Source organism: Protopterus annectens, chromosome 2.part2 (genome assembly GCF_019279795.1).
Source record: "Protopterus annectens isolate FY-2018-M chromosome 2.part2, PAN1.0, whole genome shotgun sequence".
Lineage (NCBI taxonomy): Eukaryota > Metazoa > Chordata > Ceratodontiformes > Protopteridae > Protopterus > Protopterus annectens.
The window spans coordinates 937,156,497-937,183,880 of record NC_056730.1 but is presented as its reverse complement, the minus strand read 5'-3'; the positions used below and the strand labels follow the sequence as shown (position 1 = coordinate 937,183,880).

Below are 27,384 nucleotides of genomic sequence, written 5' to 3'. Positions count from 1 at the left end.
TAACAGGAATTAAGATCCTATCTTCCAGACAGTCAACTGAAGTTGATTGATGTCTGGGTATTTCAAACACCCCTGTTTCTTGTGTGAATAGATCCAGTCAGTGAAGAAGCTTGCAGTAATAGCCTCAAGCCAATTCCAAAAGAAGAGAGAACCATGGTTGACTTGGCCAGAAGGGAGTCACTACAATGATGTTGAAGAATTCCTTCTAAATCTTCAGAAATACCCTGGATATCAGTGGAAAGGGTGGAAAAGCCCTCTTCCTTTCCTTGCACAGGAATGTTTCTGTATGCATCTGTCTTCCAGGCTTTCTTTCATGGAGTCCTGGAGCAGAATCCTGCCAAATGACTGCCTCCTCTCCAAAAAGAGAGAGGTCTTCTTGAGGAACTTCCCACAGAAAGATCAAATCCTGGGAGACTCCCCGATCTGTTCTTAAGGGTCTGCCCCAGTCCTCTTCAACTAGTCTGCCCCACAGTTTTGCTGACAGAATGTACGATATCTGTAGAGTAATACAGTGTTATGAAGCTATATCCCAAGCTTACACTGCTAATGTGCAAAGAGGTTATGACCTGGTCCTCCGCAGCTTATTGATGCACCACATGATTATGATCTTGTCTGTAACAAGTTGAAGAGGTCACAGGGATCAATGGTTCAGAGAGGTGAGTGCCTTGATCACAGCAAGAATTTATTTGATATTTATGAACTATGAACTGTACTTGTGTCTGTACACTTTTATCCCTTCTGAAACTGTTCCCCAAACAAAGTCCAAAGAGTATGCTGTGACTGACTGCTTTGGAACAGGGAGGGAGAAGGGGAGACCTGGATTTAAGGATATCTGTCATCTTCACTACATGATTTCTCTTCTGCCAAACCTCATTACTGGGATTTGAAAAGACAAAGGGTGCTGGGACTAAACAGATTTCAGATACTGTTGTATTTTTCTCATGTAGAGTCTTGCTAGAGTATCATTAGAATCATAGAAGCCTGAGACCTAAAATCTTTAGGTATTCTTTGCAGTGACCAAAATAAATCTAGATATAGCTCAGGAAATTTGAAAGAGGAATAAAAGATAACAGGCTGTACAGAAAAAAGGGGCCAGGGTGGGAGGGGGGGGGGGTCACAAACCCTCTTGAATAGTCATTTAGAGTGTTGGACTGTCCTTGGTTTGGGGAAGCTCAAGATTTCTTTTTTGGAACCTTATTGCCATTTCTTTCTTAAACATCTGCTTACTTGTATTTTGTTGAGACTGTATTTTCTTCTTTTTGCCAAAATTGGTTAGAGAATCCTTTAGAAAATTTGGAAAAGGAGGTCTAAAAAAACCCAAGAGATTCCCTGGATTAGCTTACACTTTCCATCACATTTTTATCCATCACATTTTTTATCCTCTCTGCAGCAGAGGGCTCAAAAACAAAATGCCTCTCCAAAGGGAAATTTAAAATATCATGTTTAATGTAATCTTGAAGATTCTGAGAATGCAGCCACGCAAACCTACTCAAAACAGTACCAGTGGCCATAGCTCTGGAAGAAGTATCAGAGTCATACACACACTGTAAACAACGAGTTAGTGTAACCTGTACAATAAAAGAACCTAAAGGCAGATTTTTCCTCACAAGAAGAAACTGTAGATAAAACATTCTTCATACTGTCACAATTAGTCAAAACAAATTTAACATGAATGTGATAATTCAAAATTCTGAAAATCAAAGTTGTAGAAGTGTGCACTTTTTAAGTGTTTCGCACCAGTAGGATCTACTAAAGCTACAGCTATTGGGTGAGGTTTGGAAATAGTGTATAAAAACTTAAAACAGACTGAGAACTTTATATATCTTATCTGCCTGTTGGGGCGGTGCTAGCTGACTATCAGGAAAATTGCAGGCAGTAACACATGCATGCATCCTCTAAAGCAGACAGAAAAGGAGGAAGGGGTGTAGATTCTGGAAAATCCTTCTGTAATAATTCATAGAATTTTCTGAGGGACTGATAAACCTCAGTGTTCTCCCACTGAAAACACTGGCACATTCTTGCAATAGTCTCAGAGAAAAAGAACCCCCACAGGGAGAATTAGAAACTGATCTCTCTTCTTGAGTCTGAATTAGAAATCTCAAGAGAACACCCTGTATCTGTCCTTTCATTTTCTTGTGCAGATTCAGAATCTTGAATCAATTCAAGAAAAGAGGGATCCCTCTTTCTTTTATCAGAAACTACTTTACAAGAAGGATCAAAAGCCTGAATTAAACTCCGAGCTACAATCAGTAAACTATTCCAACCTAAAGAAATATGAGGAGTATTCATATGCATGCGGTGGTGGTGCTGTGGTAGCATTGTCGCCTCACAGTAAGACGCTGTCCGGTTCGATTCTCAGCCAGAGCGCCTTCTGCATGGAGACGTGCGTGAATGGGCTTACCTTCGTTCAAGGTTGTGCGTCAGGCCTGGCAAGCCGGTATGTAAAAATCAACTGCCAATCATTAGCGGACCGAAGTTCTGCTGTGGCGACCCCTAACCAGGAAAAGCCGAAAGACACAAATAAATTCATACGCTTAGTTTTCTGTTTCCTTTTGACAGGAAAATGGGGCCAAGCATGTTACTAATGATGGCAGCAACTTCTCCAGGTATAGCCACAGAATTCTGACACAGCAGAGAAGCCTTCTATGTTTCTTCTCCCAGGACTGACAAAAGTGGCTTTTTCTTGTCCACTGAGGGGATTCCAACAGCTGCAGAGTACGTGGCTAATCCCCAGCCTATAGGGGCCGTAGGTGTTACACCAAATGGCCACAGCAGTCACTCACCTGCAGCTGAGGCAAAATTGCTACCCTACAGTGATGAGACACACACTGTTTGCTTAACTTTTTCTGAAAGAAGGACTGACTATGGGGCCAATAGTTTGATACAAAGTCAAGCCAAAAATGGTACCTCTTTAGTCAGGGAAGACAAGCAGCAAAACTACAAGTCTTTAAAACTCACTTTTTCTCTGAAAAACAAAAGAAAAACTGTTTCAAAAACATTCCTAGCCACAAAAATGTAAAATAAACAATTTCTTCAGAGAAAAAAAACTTTTCATTTACTTTACACAACTTTTAAAACTAAGGGGAAAAAAGAACGATCCCATTTAAATGTACAATAGTCTTGTGAGTCAGTGATAGCACAAAACTCCAAGCTTTAAAATAACTTTCCTGAAGAGGAAAGTGATAAAACACAAACATAGGTTTTCCCCTAAAGGGAACTTATCTGACCAGCAAAGAACAGCACAAGCCAACCATAATTCCAATAGCCACAGAAGGGCATACTCTTCCGCAGCAGTAAAGTTCTGAAGGGTTTGGCACCCATACTTTTCTTTTAGTCAACTCAGCCCAAGCTGCCTGACAGTTTGAGCATGTGGAAGATGCCCTGAAGCTTTGGGAGCTGGCCAGCTGTTATAGTCTTGGCTGCACCAGGGATCAATATAATGAACAACACTGTGCGATTGATGGCTTGAATAAAAATCTGAAAACTTTGGGTGTGAGTGGGGGATTTGATCCAATAGATATGCTACCCCAAAATACTTTACCTGCCAAGAGAAAATGCAACTCAGATACTGATCTTGCAAAAGTCACAGCAAATTAAAAAGAGTAGTTTTCCATATAAAAACTTCAGTTATGGACAGCTGCCCTTTTCCTTTCTGGGGTCTCTAGTCTCTGTTGCCAGACTGACTAGTGCTGTCTCCATCTTTTTACACAGCTTTAGAACATTTATAAGATTTATTTGTGCAGGATATATATTTTACCTGCTTGCTTAACATTCTTGCTACAACCTCAGAAGGTCCCTGTCATTTAGCTAAATTTTCAGTTGAAGGTCTAAACTAGTACCAAGTCTTCTTCTGCAGTTTATATTATACACTGTGCATCAGTTTGTGCCTTCTCATGTGAACTATTGTCACTATTTTAATCTGCTCTGGAGGGAGGTATAATGTTCCAGTATCTTAATAATAATAATAATCTTAAATAGAGTTGCCTTCTCTTCCTGTATTTCCTTAGCAATATTCAGTAATTCTAAGGTGTCTTCTATGGAGGACTTCAAAGGGACTGAATCCTAAAGATACTTAGGGGAACTACTGGCTGGCAACAGCTGGTCTCAGATTTTGCCATCATCATCTATTACTGTGTTTTCATATCCTCATTTTATTTAAATTTGTTTACTGGAGTAGTACAATGACCACAAAGGACCATTTGAGGCACAGCCTGGGTGAAAATATTCACAAAAAAAAAAATAATAAAAAAAGTACATTTATGCATTCACAAAAATACAATAATTAAAAATCACAAAAAATGAAAAGATTTGAACTGGAAATATTGACAGTAATTGTTCATCTCAATGCCCAAAAGTGGTAACCTCAACAACCAACAATCATATTGTGGGTAAGATGAGGTACGGTGGCCAAAGGAAGAGCCGTCTTCCATATTCAATTTGAAAAGCAAGCTGGGTGAGCTCTTATCTCAGTGAATATGTATAACCTCTAAAGCATTTAACCCTTAATGAGGGATATCATGCTACCATGGTCCAAAAGTCAAAAAATCTCACTCATCTACTAACAGATTAAGAAAATTCAATAACTATTCTGCTCCAGCAGCACAAAATAAATACGTAATAAAAAAACACTGGCAGTACAGTTAAATAAAATTAATAAAATTAAAGGATCTGGTGCAACAAGCGCATCTTACTTTTGCCCCATCCAAAATTATGGGATTTTCTAGTAAATCGCTGATGAGTAGAGTCAATGCATAGTGATGTAAAACATGTTATGTTAAGTGAATTAAAAAATAAAAGTAAAACAATCTTCACACATATAGAAGACGGGCCTTCATACTCTGTAACAAACAGAGAGAGTATTGTATTCATGTCCGCAACTTAGGCATAAATCCATTATCACCAGTATGAATAGGTACTTGTTCATATCTAGCTATATATTTTTCCTGAAGCTGAGCAATAACAGACTAAGAGTTTTGGTTAGGAAGTATTTCAGTGTGGTTTTAAAGGTCTGGAGGAAGGTTACTAAACTGATGGACATAAATATAGAGTCTCAAGCCTTAATAACATGATGTGAGCATTAAAGTGTTAATATATGAGGTGTGATACTAAACTATCTATCCTGGAAAATAAACTACTCCCGTTTAAAAGCCTCTACCATGATGTTTTGAAGGTCAGTGCCATGTTTTTTAATGATCAGATGTTGAAGCAAGATTTCAAACATGCACGTGGCTGCCCCCAATCTCACAAACTGTCGTTTATATGTGGTACTAATTGGCAGCGTCAAAACGGCATAGCCTCAAAACAGGTTTCTGCAGCCGTTGTTTATTTCCACTAGAGAAACTAAAACTGTCGGCTCCATATTTAACTTTGATAAGAAAATAGAACACGCGGTTATTATAAAATTGTACGACCAGAAGCAGGTTTAATCCCACCCCAAACATACAATATCTGGTATCCATATTTTATTTGAATAGAATTTAAAATAAATGCTCACGACAAAGAATGTTAGCAAGCTTTGCTCTTTCAAAAGGAACGTTGTTTACTATTTAATTTCCAAAATGTTATAGCAAGTTGTTTCCTGTAACATTTTCTAAAAAAGCATAAAAAGGAAAGACTGGTTTATACCATTAGAAGGTTTATACCATTAGAATAAAACATGACACGATTGCTTAACTATGCATTTCTTTTGCAACTCTTTTACTTAACAACAGTATTTTTCACAACGTCAAACATCACTCCCCCTACCTCAGCCACTGATTCCCTTCCGGTAATACAAATAGTACCCACACCGCCACACGTATAATATCCAATCAGTACTTTCAACGACCATTGGCACCACCTCTCTAAAACTTCCGGACACATGTGTTTTTGGTACTGATTTACATTATCCAATCAGAAATACACAATTCAGTTGAGTTTCGTTTTGTGTTGGTCGTTCCTTACTATTAGCCAAAGGGTTGTGTGTACGTAATTTCCGGAACGATAGCAAAAGTGTGATGTGGCTGTGAGACTTTAACAGAATGGTATGTGATTGTCTGTTTAATAATTTTGGTCTGTTTATATTTTTATTGATGTTCATGTTGCTGTCCCGCTATGATTGCTTCCATGTGTTTATCGTAAATGAGGCGTGGAGAGTCTTATCGCTTGAACTTTTCTGAAAAGCCAGTTCATGATTTTTTTTGTCATTATTAAGCTTTCGTAGTGGTATAACTCTTCAAAGAAATATCAATATTTTCTTGATCTTGTAGTTCATGCAATTATTTCAAAATGGTAGATTTTATAAGTGTTGGCTAAGTGAGTTAAACACTTCCATATGCGGTTTTCTTAGTTATAACTGGTACCATTCATTACAAAACGGAATAAGTGGTATTGAAAGTGACTGGAACATGTGGAGTAAAGGACTGTGTGTGGGGTTAGTGATCCAAAATGTTTAATCATATGACGTGAGACGTAATTTTGAATGTCAGGTTTCTTGCAGTTGCTAAGTATGGTGATATTTTTCTACATTAATTAATTTTAAGCAACTAAGCATTTTAATGGTGCTTTCCTTGTTCGTTTCACTTGGTGTCCAGTTCTGTTTCTTTATTATTATTTTTTTATTAATATGTGTATTGATATTTCCCCTTGAAGGTGTTGCAAGGGTCTGACTGAAATTTAAATGCTAGAGACGAGTATGATATTTAGCAGTATGAGTTAGTAATCGATACTCAAGTGCAACAAATTTTAACAGTCCACGGAGCAAGAATGTCATTTAGGCATCATATTTCATTCAGCAATACCTTTAAGTTTAAAAGCAAGTGTATGCACATGGTCATCTTCATTTGTGCCCTTCACAGTCTAGCAGTATGTAAACATTAACTGCAGTACAAAATTCTGGACATTGCCACGTTTTTTTCTTCTTGCATAGTTTGCAACATGACTAGGGTATGTTTTTAACTGTTTTTCAAAATGTGAAGTAAATCATCATCTTCTTGCCACAGCGGACCATCTGTTTCCATTTCTTCTTGTCCTCTGCAACTTGCTCTGTCACACCAACCACCTGCATGTCCTCTCTCACCACATCCATAAACCTTATCTTAAGCCTTCCTCTTTTCCTGTTACCTGGTAGCTTCATCCTTAGCATCTTTTTCCCAATATACTCAGCATCCCTCCTCAGCACATGTCCATACCAACGTAATCTTGCCTCTCTGGCTTTGTCTCCAAACCTTCCAACCTGGGCTGGCCCTCTGATGTACTTTATTCCTAATCCTATCCACCCTCGTCACACCCAGTCCAAATCTTAACATCTTTAACTCTGCCACATCCAGATCAAACTCCTGCCTTTTTGTCAGTGCCACTGTCTCCAACCCATATAACATAGCTGGTCTCACTACCCTCTTGTAGACCTTCCCTTTCACTCTTACTGGTACTCGTCTGTCACAAATCACTCCTGACACTTCTCCATCCTGCCTGTACTCTCTTCTTCACCTCACTTCCACACTCACCATTACTCTGAACTATTGATCCCAAGTATTTAAACTCATCCACCTTCGCCACCTCTACTCCTTGCATCCTCACCATTCCTCTATCCTCCCTCTCATTCACACACATATATTCTGTTTTAGTCCTCCTGATCTTTATTTCTCTTCTCTCTAGAGCATATCTCCATCTCTCCAGGGTCGTCTCCACCTGTTCCCTACTCTCACTACAGATCACAATGTCATCTGCAAACATCATAGTCCACGGGAACTCCTGTCTGATCTCGTCTGTCAACCTGTCCATCACCATTGCAAATAAGAAAGGGCTCCGAGCTGATCCTTGATGTAGTCCCACCTCCACCTTAAACGCATCCGTCACTCCAACCGCAGACCTCATCGCTGTCACACTACCCTTGTACATATCCTGTACCAGTCTTACATACTTCTCTGACACTCCTGACTTCCTCATACAATAGCTCCTCTCTAGGCACCCTGTCATATGCTTTCTCTAAGTCTACAAAAACACAATGCAACTCCTTCTGACCTTCTCTGTACTTTTCCATCAACACACTCGGAGCAAACATCGCATCTGCTCTTTCCCGGCATGAAACCATACTGCTGATCACTAATCATCACGTCCCTTCTTAACCTAGCTTCCACTACTCTTTCCCATAACTTCATGCTGTGACTGATCAATTTAATCCCTCTGTAGTTACTACAGCTCTGTACATCATCCTTATTCTTAAAAATCAGTACGAAAACACTACTTCTCCATTCATCAGGTATTCTCTCATTTTCCAAGATTTCATTAAACAATCTGGTTAAAAACTCTACTGCCATTTCACTTAAACACCTCCATGCTTCCACAGGTATGTCATCTGGACCAACAGCCTTTACATTCTTCATCCTCTTCATAGCTAACCTTACTTCCTCCTTGCTAATCCATTGTACTTCATGATTCACTATCCCCACATCATCCAACCTTCTCTCCCTCTCATTCTCTTTATTCATCAACTTCTCAAAGTACTTTTGCCATCTCCTCAACACACTCTCCTTGCTTGTGAGTATGTTTCCCTCATTATCCTTTATCACCATCACCTGCTGCACATCTTTCCCATCTCGGTCCCTCTGTCTAGGCAATCGGTACAGGTCTTTTTCTCCCTCCTTAGTGTCCAACCTTTCATACACCTCTTCATATGCCTTATCCTTAGCCTTCACCACCATTCTCTTTGCTATGCATCTCATCTCCTTATACTCCTGTCGACTTTCTTCATCTCTCTGACAATCCCACTTCTTCTTTGCCAACCTTTCCCTGTGTACTCTCCTGTACTTCCTCATTCCACCACCATGTCTCCTTGTCGTCCTTCCTCTGTCCAGATGTCATACCAAGCACCTTTCTAGCCGTCTCCCTTTCTAGATCTGCTGTAGTTACCCATCTATTTGGTAACTCTTCATTGCCGCCCAGTGCCTGTCTTAACTCATCCCTGAACTTCACCTCACAATTACCCTTTTTCAATTTCCACCATTTGATCCTTGGTGCTGCCCTCACACTCCTCCTCCTCTTCACCAACGTCATCCTACAAACCACCATCCTATGTTGCCTAACTACACTTTCCCCAGTCACCACTTTACAGTCTCCAATCTCCTTCAAACTGGCCCTCCTACATAAGATATAATCTACCTGTGTGCATCTTCCTCCACTCTTGTATGTCACCCTATGCTTAGTAAATAAAGTCTGATATTTTCCACCTAATCTCATTCCCTATAATATAGAGCTTCAGATGAAGCCATACTTATTTAAACTTGCATTACTAATTCTAGATCAATTGATGTGTATGTGTGTGTGTGTTTAATGGTGACAGTACTGTCTGGGACCATGGGTCAAAATTACTTTTCTGGTATTTATTTTTGCTTTGTTTATTAGTAGCTTGCATTGTCTTTATCTGGGTTTCATTTTGAAATTGGTATATATTTTTTGTAGTTGTCTTTTGTAAGTAAACAAAACATTTATATTTGTATAGTGTTTGGGGAAAGTAGTAAAGGGGTCATTATTGCCTTCCAGAATGTTAAAATAAATGAGTAAATTTGCTGTCATATGATTTATAGATATTTCCAGCATGATCTGCAGTAATCAAATGTTACAGCACTTAAGTTGTGCAAATATGGCTGCTCACTTACTAAAAATGTATTTCTGCTCCTGACAATTGTGCTTTTGTGATTAAAATCCTGTGTTCTATAATTGCTAAACCAAGGTAGATAATCTAGTTACACATACTCTTCAAAATGTACATGTAGTATAAATTTGACAATTTTTGGAAGACTTTGCTCTTTATTTTCATCTTTGTCCCCAGGTCTTAGGGTAAAGGTGTAGAATGCTCTGTATCGGGTACTCTCCTAATCTGTTAAAGAAATTACATTGAAATGCACCTGTAATAAACTATTATTTGAAAACCTATAATGAATTAAAACAAAGTGTATGGTATTTAAATTTCGTATAGTGAATGGAACTCTTATTTTTCTTCAACTCAACTGGAAAAATCATTTTTATTGCACCTTTTCTTTTTTTTTCCTGAAAAACACATTTTTTCTCAAAAATTGAAAACAAATTGGAAAGCTAAAGAAGTGCAATACTTCTATTATTGCAATAATTACTTGTTAGGCCTACATGATAAGGGCTTTACCCATGCATAATGTGGGTATGGGCAATAAAAAAATACAGTATTTGCTGTATTGTGCTTTGGTAAGTGAAATTCCTGTAGCTTGATTGTTGAACCTTTTTTTTTTTCTGTGAGTACATTCTTTCTAACTTGCAGAGAAAACTCAGCTAGCCAGTACCACTCTATTCACAGCCAGAATTAAAATAGATTGGCATCTTACAAAGCCAGTAAGTAGGAAAATGACTAAATTCGGTGTCTGGTTGCAGAACATCGAGATTTTGTTGCTGACTGTGACCCATATAACCATAGTTTACCTAACAGCCTGGGTGCTGGGATAGCTGGTTGAGGAGAGTTGGGAGTAAGCAGCTAATGGTCACTTTGTCTGTCTTGGGTGAATGGAGAGTTGACAGTGAACAGTTATTGGAATACCATCTGGGAGAAGCCCATAACTGGCTCCTGCATTTGCACCTCTGGAGTGTGAGTATTACCAAGGAGACTGCATAGTACTCCAGCTGTGTATCATGGTTGTGCGGAAATATTGCATGCACGTGCATTGCCTTACAATTTCACATCTTCTCATCAGTGAAATTAAATGGTATAAGAAGGATGTGTATTCAAAAAAATCAGGTAACTTTTTTTGGATGGTGGCAGTAATTCACGGCTGTTTCCTCCCTCTGCTGGTGTACTCAGACATTTGTGGGGAGGGGGCGGGGTCAGATCCGCTGGATTTGGGAGTTTGATGGTCAGGTGACAGAATTCTTTACAAACTAAATAAGACTCTGCTTGTGGTCAGGTGTACCTAACTGTAGTATTACCAAAAAAAAAAATAATTGCTCCCTGCTTCTCTGGCATCTTTGTTGCCTTTTACATTTCAAATGCATTTTATTTATTTTACATTTGTTGACCGGGATAGTCCTTCTGGGTATGAGCTCATTTTCAGCAGAGGCCCGGGGAGAAAAAGCTCTAATAAAACAACAACACAATTAACAGGTTCATTGTCTGTTTTACATAGAAATATCTAGCGACAATATACAATAGGCACTTTAGTGAAAAGGAGAAAGTTATTACAATATAAAGTCATATATATCTATATATGGATTCACTTTAGAAGCTCGAAATACTGAAATATCGAAATTCAGTATTTCGAGCCCATAAAGTAGAATCCTGAAAACAACTAAACCTCAGAAGTGAAAAATTCAAAACCTCGCAAACCAGAGATTTTGAATTATCACTTCCAATGTTTTGCTTTGGTTGTGGATTCAGGCAAGTGTTTAAGTGTTTTGGGTAGGGGCTGTGGTGTGTGTTAGTGTGTTTTGTTGCTTTGATGTGTGTGTGTGTGTGTGTGTGTGTGTGTGTGTGTGTGTGAGAAGAGACTAACTTGTGTGGTGGTGTTTTGTGTGTGTTTGTATGTAGTGCGACCTCGGAGTTAGAAGATTTAAGCGGGGGGGCGCAGCCCCCCTGCTTTTATGTAGTAGAGAGCTTGTGTGTGGGGAGGAAGGTGTTTGTGTGTGTGGAGCAGAAGCGCTAATTCAAAGTCTCCAGTGTGCGAGATTTTGAATTTCGCACTTCTGAGTTTTTGTTGTTTTCAGGTTTCGACTTTATAGCCTCGAAATACTGAATTTAGATATTTCAGTATTTTGAGGATATAACGTGAATCCATATATTTATTATTTTTAGGGCAGGGGTCCATCTTTAGTTGATCATTGGAGTATACTTTTAATACGTCTACATATGGATATCCTTACAAAAGAAAAGAAATTATCAAATTATACTCTTATTGTAGGTAGCTGATAGGTGGTGTTAACAAGTGGGAGTCTGGTATATTTGGAGGCTGTAAAATTTAGGGGGATGAAATTTGATGTGGGCTTATGTGGTATTAGCCTGGCTTGGTGTAGGAGCAAAGCCAATTGTTAGTGAGGTGGTTTTTGAGCAAAGTTTTGAATTGGTGTAGGTTGGTAGCATTTAGGATTTGTTGAGGGATTAAGTTCCAAAGTTTAGAAATGTGGTGGGAGTAGAGGGCGTACCCGGCTTTGTTGTTGCTTTTGGATACTTGGAGGAATATTTTGTGTGAGGATCGAAGTTGCCGAGTGTTGGCATATGGTTGGAGTAATTGTTGTAGGGCTGGGGTTTTGTTTGGCTGGTATATTAGTTGGTGAGCAAAGACAAGTTGGGTATAGGTTAGTTGTTGTGGGAATTCCTAGCCAGTTTATTTGTTGTAGGGCAGAGCAGTGGTGCGACCTATATGGGGAGCTAGTGGCGAACTTGGCTATTTTATTGTAGGCTGATTCAAGTTTGATAAGGTCAGTTTTGTTAAGGTTTGTAAAGATGGGAGAAGCATAGCGAACAGTAGATAAGAGATGAGTCCTGGTGGTGATTAGTCTAGAATGGCTAGTTAGGAAAGGATTAATTCGGTAAAGAGAGCCTAGTTTGATGGGTGTTTTGATGTGTTTTTTTAATGGTTTGAGAGAGGTGTAGGTCGAATTTTAATCAATTGTGACATCTATTAATTTGGTATGTGAGCTGGTGTTTGATTGTGTTGTTGGAGGAAGTGGATTTGAAAAGTGGCTGAGGGATTGGGTGTTTGGTGGGGAGAATGAGTTTGGTCTTGTTTGGGTTCAGTATGAGGTTAGTGTTAGTTAGCCAGGATTCTACTCCTAGGAAGGATTGTTGTGGAGCATATCGGGGTAGAGTCATCTGCATATTGGATGACAGAGGCGAGAGATGTGGATTTTACGGAGTTGATTTGTGAAGATGGTAACAGGGAGCAAAGATGATGGCTCCTGTTACAGCCTGCTGGTGTTTGGTTAGATTGCTGTGGAACCAAGCTAGGGAAGAATGACTGAGATGTAATGTGGCCAGTTCTGACAGCAGTTTTTTGTGTGAAACTGTGTTGAATGCCTTTGAGAGATCTAGAAAGATGGATGAGACATATTTATTCTGATTTCTGTGTTCAGTCATTGTGTTAGTAAAACTGAGGAGCGCAGTTGTAGTGCTGTGGTGGGGCGAAAACCATATTGTGTGTTTTGATAGGAGGTTATTGGAGAGAATGTAGTTTAGAAACTGGGAGTGAATACATTTTTTCTGGTATTTTGGAGAGAGGTGAAAGAATGGCAGTTGGCCTGTAATTAATTAGTAAGCTCTGTAGAGTTGCCACCTTTATGCAGTGGGGTGATATAGAAGACTTTCCAGATTAGTGGGACATGGTTTTCAGAGAGAGGTTTTCAGAGAGAGATCAGTTGATGAGGATAGAAATGGGGTAGGCTATGACTTCAGAGGCAGCTTTGAGGAATTCTGATGGGAGGTTATCAGGAGCGAGGCAGGTGGGCTTGAACTTACTGAGTAGTTTTTTATGGTATGGGTTAGGACAAGTTTAAAGGAGAAGGAGTTTACACCCTCATTGTTGGCTACAGGGATTGTAGTAGTGATGTTTTGGTCGTAGTCAATAAGTGAGTGAATTGTGTTTTATGAAAACATCGCAACACAATTCAATTCCTTTATCATTTGGGGGTGGACGTTCTACCAGGTTGCAGGAGTTTGTTTATAGTGGCCCAGAATTTTTTGGGGTTGTTTTTGTTTCTTTGCTGTGCAGTGATGTAGTAGGCTTTTTTGTCAGCTTTTATCTGGGATTTGGCTTTATTCCTAAGTTGTTTGAAAAGTAAAAGGTTGTCATAACTTTTGTTAATTAGCCAGTGTTCCCATACATTGTCCCTTTTATTTTAGTAGGTCTTTGGTGTTGTTTCTAAGCCAAAGTGTGTGGTGATGTTTTATTCTAGCTATTCTGCAGGGGGCCAGGCTGTTTAGGATGTTCAGGAAGGTGGTGTTGAAAAGTGTTGAACAGCATCATCTAGTGGTAGTGTTTTGAGGGGGACCAGTTAATTTGTTGGAAGAGGGAGTTGAAAATGTGGGTATTGCATTTTTTCTTGTTGCGGAGTACCTATAGACTACTTGTCTAGGTGGACTAATATGGATTCTGATTAGGTATGTGGGTAGGTGGCCACGTATGGTACGGGGGAGGCATCCTGCTAGAAGGGGTGTGTTATTTTTATTTGTGAGAGTCCAATCCAGGATGGATTGTTGGAGGTCTTGTCTATTCTTGTGGGGTTTTGTATGAGCTGGGAGAAACCATATATGTTTATGAAATTGGATGGATTATTGGAATTATAGGTGGACCAGTCAGTGTTTGAGGTCACCCATAATTATGGTTTCTTGCTGGAAGGCTGTGGATAGCCAGTGAAGTATGTCTTCAACGGTGCTAGTGTTATCTCCTGGAGGGATATAGATAACCACTATGATTAGTGTTTTGTTCTTGTTGATATTCAGTTTGGTGACGAGTAATTCTGCATTGTTAAATGTAGGATGTGTGGTGTTAACTTAGGGCTAGATTTTTGCTACACCTCCTCCATGTTTATTTTGATGATAGAGTCTATATATGTTGACCCCTGGGGGGGGGGGGGAGTATTTCATTGTTTTTGACATGTGGCTTAAGCCAAGTTTCAATCAAAATGTTTGTCAGGGGAATGTAAGTCAATTAGTACATGGAGGTCATGGATTTTGTTTAGTAGTATACTACTAAAATTTTATATTAAGGAACAGCAGGGGGCGTTTGGGGTGAAGGGGTATGGTGGAGTTGATTGAGGTGTAAGTGGTAGTTTGTTTATTGGTAGTCTTGGGACCAAGGTTGGGGTGGATGTCGCCACCGAGTTTTAGTTTTGATAATATGTGAAATAAAGTTGTTATATGTTTGCTTAGTTGTTTGTGGTTTTTAAATAGTGGTTCATTTTTGTGTCTGGTTTGATGGTATTTAAGTGGGAGGTAGTTTATTTCTGTGTTGTTGTAGAGGTTGGATGTAATGATGTGTGTTTTAGTGAGTGTAACATTGTGTGTTTTAGTGAATGTAACATTGTGTGCTTTATTAGTGTGTTGAGGTTGTTAGAGTGGGACTAACAGCGTGTGTTTAGAGTGTGTTGTGAGATGTTGGAGGTTGAGGTGATAGTTGTGAGTTTGTGAGTTTGTGGGTATGTGGTAGAGCAGGGATTAAATCAGATAGGAGGGGTGACTGTGGGAGGTCAGAGCAGCTAAATGTGTAGGTGGATATGTGTTGTATTGTAATGGTGGGGAAGGGGGGGTATAGTGGAGATTGGCCTGTTTTCATTACAGTGTGTAACAACTGTTAGATTTGTATGAAACAATAGGGTTGTTTGTATTGATAGCATTTTGTAATGGTAAAAAGGGTAGGGATTGGTAAATGGTTAATATATGTGTGCTAATGGATGGGTGTTGATTAGAATTAGTGTGGAAATGTGGGCTACTTTTATAATTTAAAATTGTACAGTTGGTGATTGGTAGACACGTGGGAGTGGTTAGGTTTAGATAATTTGAGTGATTTAGATGCGGGAGGGAATGGGGGGAAGAGTAGGGGAGTGGAGTGAAGCCCGAGTGTAGCGAGGGTGGAACAGAGCAGGCAGAACCAAGTTCTATAACTGCACAGCAAGGAACAGTCACTTTTCACAGTACCTAGTAGTCTAAGTATCTATGCAGCTGACCATTTTGTAGACTAGGAATTCATAGAGAAATAGAAACCTTCTGCCATGAGTGAGTATGGAGTAGGAGAAATATGGACAAGTGTATTGGGAAGGAGAAGACTGAGTAAAACAATGATTCCAAACTAGAAAGTATTGGGTTTAGAGAGAGCTCTGGTGAGGGTGGGGGTTACCAGTAGTGTGCACTCCCTGAACACATTCTATTAAATCATTAACATAGACTGTAATGTTCCTGTACTTTAAGTAAACCAGCCACAGACCTTTGCAGATGCAGCTTGCTGGTAGAGAACTGATATAGGGATGCCTCACAGTGTATGTATTAGCTGACAACTGTAAATGGAAATAAAATAAAAAGATTAGGAAAAGCTGATAAGGGGAGTGCTAGAGGAGGTACGGCTGTATTTGTAGTTAGTGCAATATAAGAAAGGAGTGGAAGGTAATAGGTAAAACAGCATAATGACACTACAGTTACTGAGTTAAATTAGAAACTCTATACAGTAATTTGACACTATAAAATATGTTCAAACAAATACAACAAGCATCTAGGCATACATGTCGTGCTCAGCCAAGATTAATGTACAATATCCAGCTTGGCCTGACTAAAACCGTAACTGTAACATATGGCAGTATTACCTACAACAAAATCTTTAAAAACAGTGATAATTACACAATAGTTTCAATAATATGAGCTAAGTGGTCAATAAAGTCACAATAAAAACAAAAAAGAATAATAAACCATCTTAAAACAGTACTGCATAAGCAGAGTTCAGTTTGATATCAAGACCAGGTGTTGAGCATAACCTTTTAAATATGTGCACTTGTAAATGGTGGCATATCTTACTGCTTATAAGAGATGATTAGCACATATTCTGAGAATCCTTGGATTTTTACAGAGGAAAAAAATACATTTAACAGAACTCACATGGAGGTCACACTACTGGAAAATACCAAAACAGGCTAGAATAGTTTAAAATGGTGCCGGTCTGAGTGAGGTGTATTTGAAATGTTCTGCTAGCTTGCAATTAGAGTTTCTGCAGGAGAGGCGAGGTAATATTCACCAAAAGGGAGAGAGAATGACAGATACCCTGCTACTGGATTTTACAGACCTTAGAGAAAAATAAAAGTAATGAGAGGAAGGAGAACAAGGTAAAAAGAAAGGTCTAGCAGAAGTGCAGCTAGAAGGAAAGGAGATTTATAACTGAGCAGAGTTCAGCAAATTCAGAAGAAGGCAGCAGTAGAAGGAGTGAGGTACAAAAGGGGAGGGCAAAAACAGAAATAACTGCAGAGCCAAGTTCTATAATTGCACAGCAAAGAACAGTCACTTAGACTACCAGGTACTGTGAAAAGCATCTATGCAGCTGACAATTTTGTAGACTAGGAATTCTTAGAGAAATAGAAATGAGAACTTCTAATGGGAAACTGTTTATTTGATGTCTTCGTGGCAGCCTGTATAATCATCCATCCTAACTGAATCTTGTTTCTCCTTAAAGAATGTCAAGACCAGTAGTTTTAGTGTGCCTTTAATGGCAGGAACCAAAAGATCTATGGTTGGCAGTAAAATGGTCAAGTTTTTCTTGAATGTTTAGTAACCTGAAAGCTCACCAGCCAAACTTACTAGCTCAGAGTTTTAGCTTGCAGGAGGCTATAGTGAGAGTGGTGAACAGTACCAAAACAGGAGGGATCATTGCTCAGAAGAAAGTCTTCAGATGCAGGTATCCTGCAGGTGATGTTACAGTATCTTTCAATGTTGTTCTCTCTGTCTCTGTCTCTCTCTGTCTCTGTCTCTCTCTCTGTCTCTCTCTCTCTCTCTCTCTGTCTCTCTCTGTCTCTCTCTCTCTCTGTCTCTCTCTGTCTCTCTCTGTCTCTCTCTGTCTCTCTGTCTCTCTGTCTCTCTCTCTGTCTCTCTGTCTCTCTCTCTTTGTCTCTCTCTCTGTCTCTCTGTCTCTCTCTCTTTGTCTCTCTCTCTCTCTCTCTGTCTCTCTGTCTCTCTCTCTTTGTCTCTCTGTCTCTCTCTCTTTGTCTCTCTCTCTCTCTCTCTCTGTCTCTCTCTGTCTCTCTCTCTCTGTCTCTCTCTGTCTCTCTCTCTCTGTCTCTCTCTGTCTCTCTCTCTTTGTCTCTCTCTGTCTCTCTCTCTTTGTCTCTCTCTGTCTCTCTCTCTCTGTCTCTCTGTCTCTCTCTCTCTGTTTCTCTCTCTCTCTGTATCTCTCTTTGTCTGTCTCTGTCTCTCTCTTTGTCTCTCTTTGTCTGCCTCTCTCTCTTATGTACAGGCATGTGCCTATTTCTAATGACTGTGCAATACTGTATTCACCTATGCAAGCAACATACTTGGTCTGGTTCTAAATTATGTTTATGTAAGTTATTGTAAATTTTATTTTTGTTTGTGTATGTATGGTTACCTGTATTTTGTATTCCTTTCTATGTCACGCATTTTATGTACATGTCAAAACTGGTATTAAACGTGGCGCTTTCTCCCCAGGTCCTAGCTGAAGAAGCTTTTTATCTCAATCAGACTTTTTCCCAATAAACAAAGTAGATACATTGTAGATACTTATGCACAGGAAATGTATATGAAGAAGAAATTATTGATTGCAAGTTGATATGTCAGAAAATGAGTGGCCACATGTATGTTGTATCCTGTCACCCTGAAGATAATGGCAGGGTCCTGCAGGACAAGGACCAATATGGAGATTGTTTATATTTACTGTGATGTTCTGCAGGGACCAAGGCAATGGAGGGGAGGAGTGATGCCCCAGCTAATATTTCTGCTGCTACTTTATAGAGTGTAGGATGGATTAGAGACTTAATGAATTTTCTGAGCATTGCCCCCAAATTCAGCATCTGGAGGAAGTCTGGTGGTATGAGAGGAGGAAGGATGATGTATAATCTTGGACCAGTATTCAACTTACTGAAGCAATTTACTACAGTGGACAGGGCTTAGAAGAGAGAGTCGTATGAATGCATGAAGGTGAAGAAGCCTGGATTGGGAATGGGGTGAATTAAACAAGCAGCACTTCATCTTTTATTCATGTTGCTGTTCGTGTAACTAACTATGCATCTACATTGTCCTTCTTGTGTGGCTTCCCAATGGTTCTATAATAGCAATGAGCAGCAGTTAAAAGAGGAGGTGTGTGTGTGTCAAAGAGAAATATGCAAGATTGAAGGAGTTGTTGAGAAGTGGAAAGCTAAGAGACTGCTATGAATAAAATGACTTAAAGACCAGGGTTAGATATATGTAGTAACTGGGATTGAAATATGGATAGTTCCAGTTGTAGGTGAGTCAGAAACCAGTGTTTTGTTCCATTATTATTAATTAATTATTTGTGTAAACTAGGGCATCTGTTTGCATTATTAATGCTGTGTGTAGTTTTGGGAGTTTTAATAAGAATTTAAATGTACATTCATTAGCATTGCTTAGTTTAAATATAAATTTGGGATGCTGAGCCTTTTACTGAGTGTGTATTGTATTAAAGTCTATTACTAGTTGCCGCGGTGGTACGACGATAGCGTTGTTACCTCACAGCAAGAGGTTCTCCCGTTCGATTCTCGGCGTGGCTTGGGAGTGCCTTCTGTGTGTAGTCTGCATGTCCTCCCCGCGGTTGGGTAGCGTTCAAAAGACATGCGTGCGTAACTGGGCATACCTTCGTTGAAGGTTGGGTGTCGAGCTGGCACCTCGGCATTTTGTAAAAAGCTACTGTCAATCATTAGTGGACTGGAGTTCCGCTGTGGTGACCCCTTACCGGGAAAAAGCCGAAAGACAAACAACAACAACTAGGTATGTATTTGCAGTACATGTGTATATGGTGTAAAGGTTATGGGCTTGCTTAGGACAGCATGTAAGCATGAAGGGAAGGAGAACCTGGTTTCAGGGAAGCAAGATGTTAGTTAGAGAAAGGGGGAAGGTGACTGGCAACAGGAAAAGCAAATCCATGCATCTATTTCAGGCATACGTCACCATCATCCTAAGCTGCTGAAAGAGGTATTACTTGTTTGGTTGGTACTGGCCTGAAGATTGTGGGAGCTTGACTGCAGTAGAGCAACAGGGGGATGCAAAGGGGGAGTGTTGGTTAGAGAACTGGAATGTAGGCAGGCAAATAATCTTAAGTGTGTGCATAGGCAAAGTTAGTTGGTGAAGTGGTTGAGATGTGTTGTATTCAGGGGTTACAGGTCAAAAGGGGAGAAATTGCAAAACTTGTGAAGAGTTCTGCTTGGTTAGGGATATGTTGCGGTAGATTTGGGAAGAAGGCAAGGAAAAGGGAGAAATTGAAGGAGAAACAGTTAAAATGTAATAATGGTTAGTAGATGGGGAAAGGGAAGGAAACTTAAGTGGTACTGAGATCTTCTTATGGCCCAAGTATTGATGATCGGTGGATTTTTTTAAGAGGTCAGATTGATTTGATGGTGTGGGTGGAAGTGGAAGGTATCGAGAGTTACGGGGGATTTTTGTGTGATTGTGTGTGTGAAAAGGGATAGGTTATATGGTGTGTTTGCTTTCCGTAAGAAGAAATGTCTGGGGGACGAGGAAAAGTACGTATTTGTTAGGATTAGCAGATGTGTAGATTACTGGTTGGTATAGAGATACTGGGGTAAGATTAGTGGATATGTAGATTATTGGTTGTCTGTACCTACCCCAATAGCTCCCCATCAACCATTTGTATGGGTTAGTGTAAGTTGGATCTTGCGTGGAGAAGATGAGATGAGAGAGAAGAGGCCAAGAGCAGATCTTAGTAGAATTGGAGGATTGGGGGCTGTACAGTGAATGTAGGATATGTGAATGAGGCTTCTAGAAAGTAAAGGGGTGGTGAGTGAAGTAGAGGCAAGGGATTGGGACTGTAACAAATATGTTTGGAGAGGTCAGTTTATGGAAAAATGGGTAAGTTGATGAGCGGCAGAATTAGCAAAACATTTGGAAAGGTTCTTTGAGGAGTATTCATGAGATAGAATTAGAGGGAGGGTGGAAGTGTTGGAGAAAGAAAGGCAGCTCCGCAACCACAGTGTTATAACTAATTCTACCACAGTATGAGAGGAGTGGTAGTTTAAGGGGAGGTAGAAACTTGTTCTTGTGGACAATAAAGGAACAGAGGAAAGGGTTATATATTTATAGTTTGTGGGATGGAAATAAAGTGGATAGGTGTGAATAAAAAGATTAGAGAGCGCTTTATACTTTTATTGGGTTGAGTTATATAAAGGGAATGCAAAGACCCGGGATCTGTACATAAATTGTGGGGTAAATCTCTGAGTTGTGAAGATAAGAGGGGGTTAGAGAAGTGGGATGTAATTGAAGCTATAAGGCATTTGAAAGGGTGGAGGAAGCAATGGGCCTGGCAGTTTTCCTATAGATTGCTATAAGAGGATGCGATTAGAAATGTCAGAAAAATTGGTAAGGATTTTGATTAGGATTATTTTTATTTTTGTTTTATTGGAAAAGTTTGACTAAGCAAAGGCTCTTTTCACTGAAGCCCAGGGAGAAAATCTCCAGCAGATATATTTTAAGATACTAGAGCTAGTTCATAATACATCTAGACACAAGCTGTAGTAATGCAAACAAATGCCTTAGTGATACTCTACAAAGGTCAAACTTGTATTTCTTTTATGGTTTTATTGTAAATGATATTAAATTCCAAATGTAAAACATTAAGTATGCAAACGGCTGCTATGCAATATACGTGACAAGCAGGTAAAACTTTTAAGACATCAGCAAGGAGGGGTTTTGGTATAGATGTTTTGTAATAAATAAAATAGAGGTAAAACATGCAAAACAAGTCAGCAGATAGTTAAAATTAGATGAACGAGAGGGGAGAGGCATTGTATAGCTGATGAGTCAGTGATGGTGGGTTTAAGAATGCTGGGATACTGACTGCAACCTGGTTGCAAGAGAATTGTGGAGAGCATTTTAAAGAGATGAATGAATTGGGTAGTTCAGAAAGAAACTGAAATGTAAATCTGGGTTTAAGGTAGGAAGAAAATTGAGGGGGAGTGGTAGAAAGGTTTGTTGTAAATGGGTCAGAGGCTGTGAAGGCATAGGTAGGAATGAAATTGAGAAGTGGTAGAAAGGTTTGTCTGAAATAGCATAGAGGATGTAAAGGAATAGAAGGGTATGAGCTAACATTCTTATTCAGCCAGACTTTAGGCATTTTTTAAAGTTTTATACGTCTGGGTCCTTGTCGGTTCTTTGCCTTAACCTTAGGACTCTCCACTGCACCACAGTTCACAAATGTCTTAGCTGCAGATATAGCTCATTGCAATCTACAGGTTATCCACATTTTCCATATTTAGATGGCTGGCTTATCTTTGCAGACCCTTTTTCCAAGTATCAGGAACCTCTTACTTGGGTGGGAGATCTGTTATACATGCTGGGATTCCAAGAAAACGTTCAGAAGTCTTTTTTGACACAGTAGTTCAAATGACTTTTAGTAGTTCAAATGACTTTTCTTCCGGGAAAAAATAGATCTGTTTCTAAGGTTTTCCACTCAGACTTTAGTCACTGTGAGGAAATATCACAGGATTTTAGTTCTCATGGCATCTGTTATTCTCATGATAGTCCTGCCAATACTCCAGATGAGAAAAATTTTATGGTATCTGAAGTCTCTTTGGTCCCAGCATCAAAATCCTTTCTTTTCAAATTCCAGCTCTGGATTTGGCAGAATAGAAATCACTAGGTGAAGACAACAAATTTCTTTAAATCCATATTTCCCCTTCTCCCTCCCTGCCCCAAAGAAGTGGGTCACCCCAGATGCCTCAGACTTTGCCTGAGGAGTAGTTTCAAGAGGGATAAAAGTGCAAGTTGTGTGGAACAGCAAGGCCAGACACAAGCGCACAAATATATTTGCAGGGAAATTGGCTGGGCTTAAAATGGTCCACTAGGGCAGCTAGCCTAATACTTGCCTATTCACCTATAAAGGAGATACTTGCCCTGATTGAGGCACTCGACTCTCTGGATTATCTTCGGTCCCTTGGACTTCTTAAAGTTGTTATAGATAATACCACAGTTATGTTCTACATCAGCAAGCAAAGGGAAATCGTGTCTTACCCCCTTTGCTGATTTGCCGTGTTAGCTTGGAATATAACTTCACAGCACAATCTCGATGTATTTGAAGGAGAAGTAGGCATTTTAAAGCAAGGAGGTTCAGGAGTGTATGAAGCAGTAGGAAAAGGTGTATAGAGTAGATAATTGATGGACAAATATTTGGAGTAAGTAAATAGAGTATAGGGGAGAAAGGGTAAACATGGGTGTGGTGTGATTTCCATTTGGGAGGTCTGTGGCATGATATCAAGACCTGATTCCCCCTTTTCTGAAAGGAAATGTGGAGAAGATGTATTTATGAACAGATGATTGAGCAAAGGATTCTTGGGAGGTGATATCTTTTGGGGATTTGAGATGTCTGTATTTAAAAGAAGAGTAGGCTATATTTTATAAGGTAATGAACAATACAGCAGCAATGAGTAGGTTAATACACAGATGGTGTCAGGAGGATTGAGGGTGGGGAGAGAGGATTTATTTTGGAAATAGGTATGTTAGATGGCCAAAACTGTTGAAAAGGTAGTGGCTCTTAAGCGATGTTTGGAGATTGCCACATTATTTATATGGAGGTTTGGTGAGGTTACTTAAACTGTTGAACCCACAGTGAAGTGTTGGAGATGATGGGGAGAGCTAATGTGGATCGGTTCTATGTGGTGGGTATGTGTTAAAATGTGTGGAAGCAGATAAGTAAAATGTGGGTAGAAGTATTTTAAAAAATATGTTCCTGATGTATCTAGTATATTATTTCTTACCAGTAGAACCTGGAACTCAGTGATGGGGTGGGGATAGAGTTGAATCATAACTGGTGGCATGGTATGTGAGGAGGCAGGGAGTGAAGTCATGGAAGGAAGCTGGGCATTTAGATTCTAATTTTGAATGTGCTCATCATTGGATGAAAATGGTGTTGGTAAGGAGTGAGAAGTAGCCAGGGAAGAAATTGAAGTTTGCTTAAGAGCAGCAGAGGATAAGGGATATATGAAATGGGAACGTAATGCTTTGGGGAGTAGGGTGGAAGTGATAACTGAATATTTTTATAGGAGGTAGGAGGGTCTAGCTGGGGTAGGATGAATGACAAAAGTATTTAGTATGATGGACTAGAAGACTGAAGATGGGGAGAAACAATGCAGGGAGGCAGAAGGAGCTATATTTGACATGGCTTTTGTATAGATATAGGCTGCCATCGTGATAGCTGTATTGTGCCTCCCCGTGTTTAAGTAGTGGGGTTGGCATAATAGTAAGAATTTCACCTCATTTTATGTGTTGCCCTGTTTGATATTTCTCAGGAAGATGGAAAGGCAAAAGGGTAATATAAAGGGGGTAGAAGTGGAAATTTGAGGATAAAGTTGGTTTTGTACCAATGTAAGCATTTGAATGGATTGTAGCGGTACTGAGTGATTTTAGTCTACTTCGTGTATAATTTATAGGTCATTTATAGGTCATTGAGTACAATGATTGAGTACAGTGCCCCATTCGGAATGTATCTTACCCGACACCTGCAGCAATTGGAAAGACCCCAAAAGTTCCTCACCAAAAGGGTAAAGGGGCTCAATAATATGCCATATGCTGCCCGACTGAAGAAACTCCAGCTCTATTCAGTCGCATACCGTCTGCTCAGAGGTGACCTGTGCCTGACGTACAAGGCCATGTCCAGCCCGGAATTAATGGACATGCTCCACCTCAAAAAATCCAAATCCACCAGAGCCACAAGAGCAAGAGACTTGAACCTCAACACGGATATAAATAGGACGTGCTGGAGGGACATATTCATCACCCAGAGACTCCCTATGCTGTGGAACAGAATCCCGGTCCATGTGAGACAGAGCACCTCGCTGGCTCTGTTCAAGAGGAATCTTGACCAGTGGATGGGAGATCGTAGGTTTACCCCGGGGATCATCTCTGTATCTCTGCTGGACAGAGGCACGGCAAACTAATGGGTATAGTATTATTCAACCTAAGGGGTGGTGAAAGCCACACAACTCTGACTAGGCTTGTAAATGCCCTAGGGCAGATAGCCTAGTATGAACCTATGTGTCCCTAGCCTTGAGCAGCATTCTATCCTCACCTAGGATGATACTACAATATAAACAAAAAAACGATTGACTTCAACAATTGGCTTAGTTTCTGGTGTTTATTCTAAGGGGATCCAGTTCCTGTCAGTGTGGGATGACATGGTTGATAGACCACGCTGCTTTGCTGGAGATGGTCTTCACATATCACCTCTAGGCTTTCGGTTACTGTACTTGCCTCTCCTGTAGTGTCTTTTCAGCAAGGTCTCAAGAACAAAATTCCCAATATGAAAATATTTACAAATTAAATTAAAGATTATGCTGCTAAATGCTTAAATCAGAAACTGCACTCTGGAAGCACTCCTCGCCCTGGAGAATGTTGATGTCTTTGCAGTCACACAAACTGGGTTCAGAGCTGCAGCGAGTACCCTGGTCTTGCAAAGCTATAATGCCTTCCACACTATTTCAGACCACAAAATGAACGTGTGAGCACCAAAAGGGGAGGAGTATCTATTGTCATCAAAGATGAGCACACTTCTAGACTGGTTAGACAGGAAGACTGTGTGGAGTTACTCCAAGTTCAACTAACTTTGGGTAAGATTCTTCAAGTCATCATTAACTATTGGCCTCCTTAAATGAACTATAATACCCACGCTGCTTATGTGGACCTACTTAAATCAATCAAATTAGAACCAAACACTCTAGTCCCAAGTATCCCTCCATTGACTAGGAAATTTATGAATGCCAACATGTTGGCACAAAGGTTCCTGGACTTTAACACCAATGCCCGGGAACAAATACTATGCAACCCCACCAAGGTGCTCAAATATTCTTGACTTGGTCCTCACCAGCGTAGGTGACCATTGCACCACCAAAAGTATAGGAGCCTCACTGGCTAAATCTGACCACAAATAAGTCGCATTTGAAGTGACATTAATACCAGAACCCCTGTTGGATGAAATCAGGCTAAAAAATTTCACCAAAGCTAATTATACCCTCCTAAGGTATGGCATAAATAGTTTCCGAGCTCCTGTTCCCACAGATGGCATTGACAACTATACTAAGGTGTACAGAAATGCCCTATACAATCACTTATACAAATGTATTGGTATTGCTGTACCTGATAGGATCAAAACAAGATCCACAAGAAAAAAGCCTCCCTGCTAGACATCTAACATTAATAAGTTATATAACAAGTGGAAGAAGTTGCTAAGAATAAAAAAAAAAATGCAAACACTGGAAGATCATCCTCCTCTGTTTGAACAAACAAATAAGACAAATTCCCTAAGGGCAACTTTGAAAAAAAAATTAACAGCCATACCTAAGGATAACCATAAGGCATTTTTTAGCTATATCCATAACCTAAAAGGTAGTACACAGACATGTGCTGAACTAGCTACAGATTGAATCACGCACACTGATCCTGTGAAAACAGATAACCTATTGGCTGATAAATTTGGCGAAAATTTCGCCTTCTTCTTCCGTCCAAACATTACATAAAGCATTCCCTCTACATCTCAGCCACCTTGCATCTCCAAAGAGCAAGTTATTAATGCTCTCTCCAAGGCCAAAAACAGACTGTATGGGACAGAATGGCATCCTAGGTTGTGTTTTAAATGGTCTAAAATACAAGTTAGCAACTCCATTAGGTACTGTCTTCAACCACAGTCTGAGTACTGGTTTTGTCCCTGCTGAATGGAAAATGGCAACAATCACCCCCTTTCATAAAGGGGATACGGCAACAGACCCTGGGAACTACAGATCTACAAGCTTAACCAGCCTTATCTGTAAGGTCATGTAACAAATTTTCATGGACCTTATAAATAATGACATAAGTGATCTCCATACCCTTGACCCAACACAATTTGGTTCTATCAAAGGCAGGTCATGCCTGTTAAACCTGGTGGACGCCTTTGAAAACATCACCAGAGTCAGAATCGAAGGCAGAACTGTGCATACAGCCTACCTTGACTTAACCAAGGCCTTCGACATAATCCCACATTCGGCCATCATTGGTAAACTCTCCCAGGTGCATATCGACCCGTATGTCATCAGGTGGGTTGCTAAATGGCTCACCGACAGATCACACTCAGTCAAAGCTGGGGACTTTTTACCTTAGCCAGCAGACCGGTCACCAGTGGGGTTCCACAGAGGTCACTACTGGGCCCCCTGTTTGGAATATACTTCTCGGAAGTTCAGGCCAAAACAGAGAGGCTGTGGCTGACTAAGTTTGCTGACTGCAAATTAGGTACAATCACGGAATCCCCAAATGATGTTGGTATACTTCGAGGGACTTGCACAAACCAGTGATTTGGTGCCAAAGCCATGGACTCAAACTCAGTGGTAAAAAATACCCTTCAGTAAAAACAATATCCCTGCAGAGTATACTATAAAAAATAATATCCTAAATAACGACTCGGTAGTGAGAGACTTGAGAATGCAAGTTGACTGTAGCCTAAACTTTGACCACCCTGTGTCTACTGTGGTAAGGAAGGCATTCTGCGTTGCACACCTCCATTAGCAAAGGCATTGAATCAAGAGTAAAAGGAGCTCATAATTCCCCTGTACTCGACCCTCATCAGGCCAGTAATTGAGTATAATCCTCCCTTTTGGTATGTACCTTACCAGGCACCTGCAGCAACTTGAGAGACCTTGGAGATTTCTAACCAAGAAAATTCATGGTCTCCAGCACATGTCCTACATTGG

At 40.0% G+C, this 27,384-nt stretch overlaps 2 protein-coding genes across 2 annotated transcripts in view; one reads left to right on the top strand and one right to left on the bottom strand.

The window, feature by feature from the left end:
- XRCC4 (X-ray repair cross complementing 4) overlaps positions 1-5,851 on the bottom strand; it is a 3,243,137-nt gene extending 3,237,286 nt beyond the window's left edge. The window contains exon 1 of the mRNA XM_044064256.1: positions 5,746-5,851. The gene's annotated coding sequence lies outside the window, so the exon portion shown is untranslated. The remainder of the gene's footprint in view (positions 1-5,745) is intronic.
- A 103-nt stretch (positions 5,852-5,954) lies between these two features.
- Positions 5,955-27,384, top strand: part of TMEM167A (transmembrane protein 167A) — a 362,271-nt gene continuing 340,841 nt past the window's right edge. Inside the window, exon 1 of the mRNA XM_044064258.1 lies at positions 5,955-6,023. Coding sequence (XP_043920193.1) covers positions 6,021-6,023 — 3 coding nt within the window. The 5' untranslated portion in view covers positions 5,955-6,020. The remainder of the gene's footprint in view (positions 6,024-27,384) is intronic.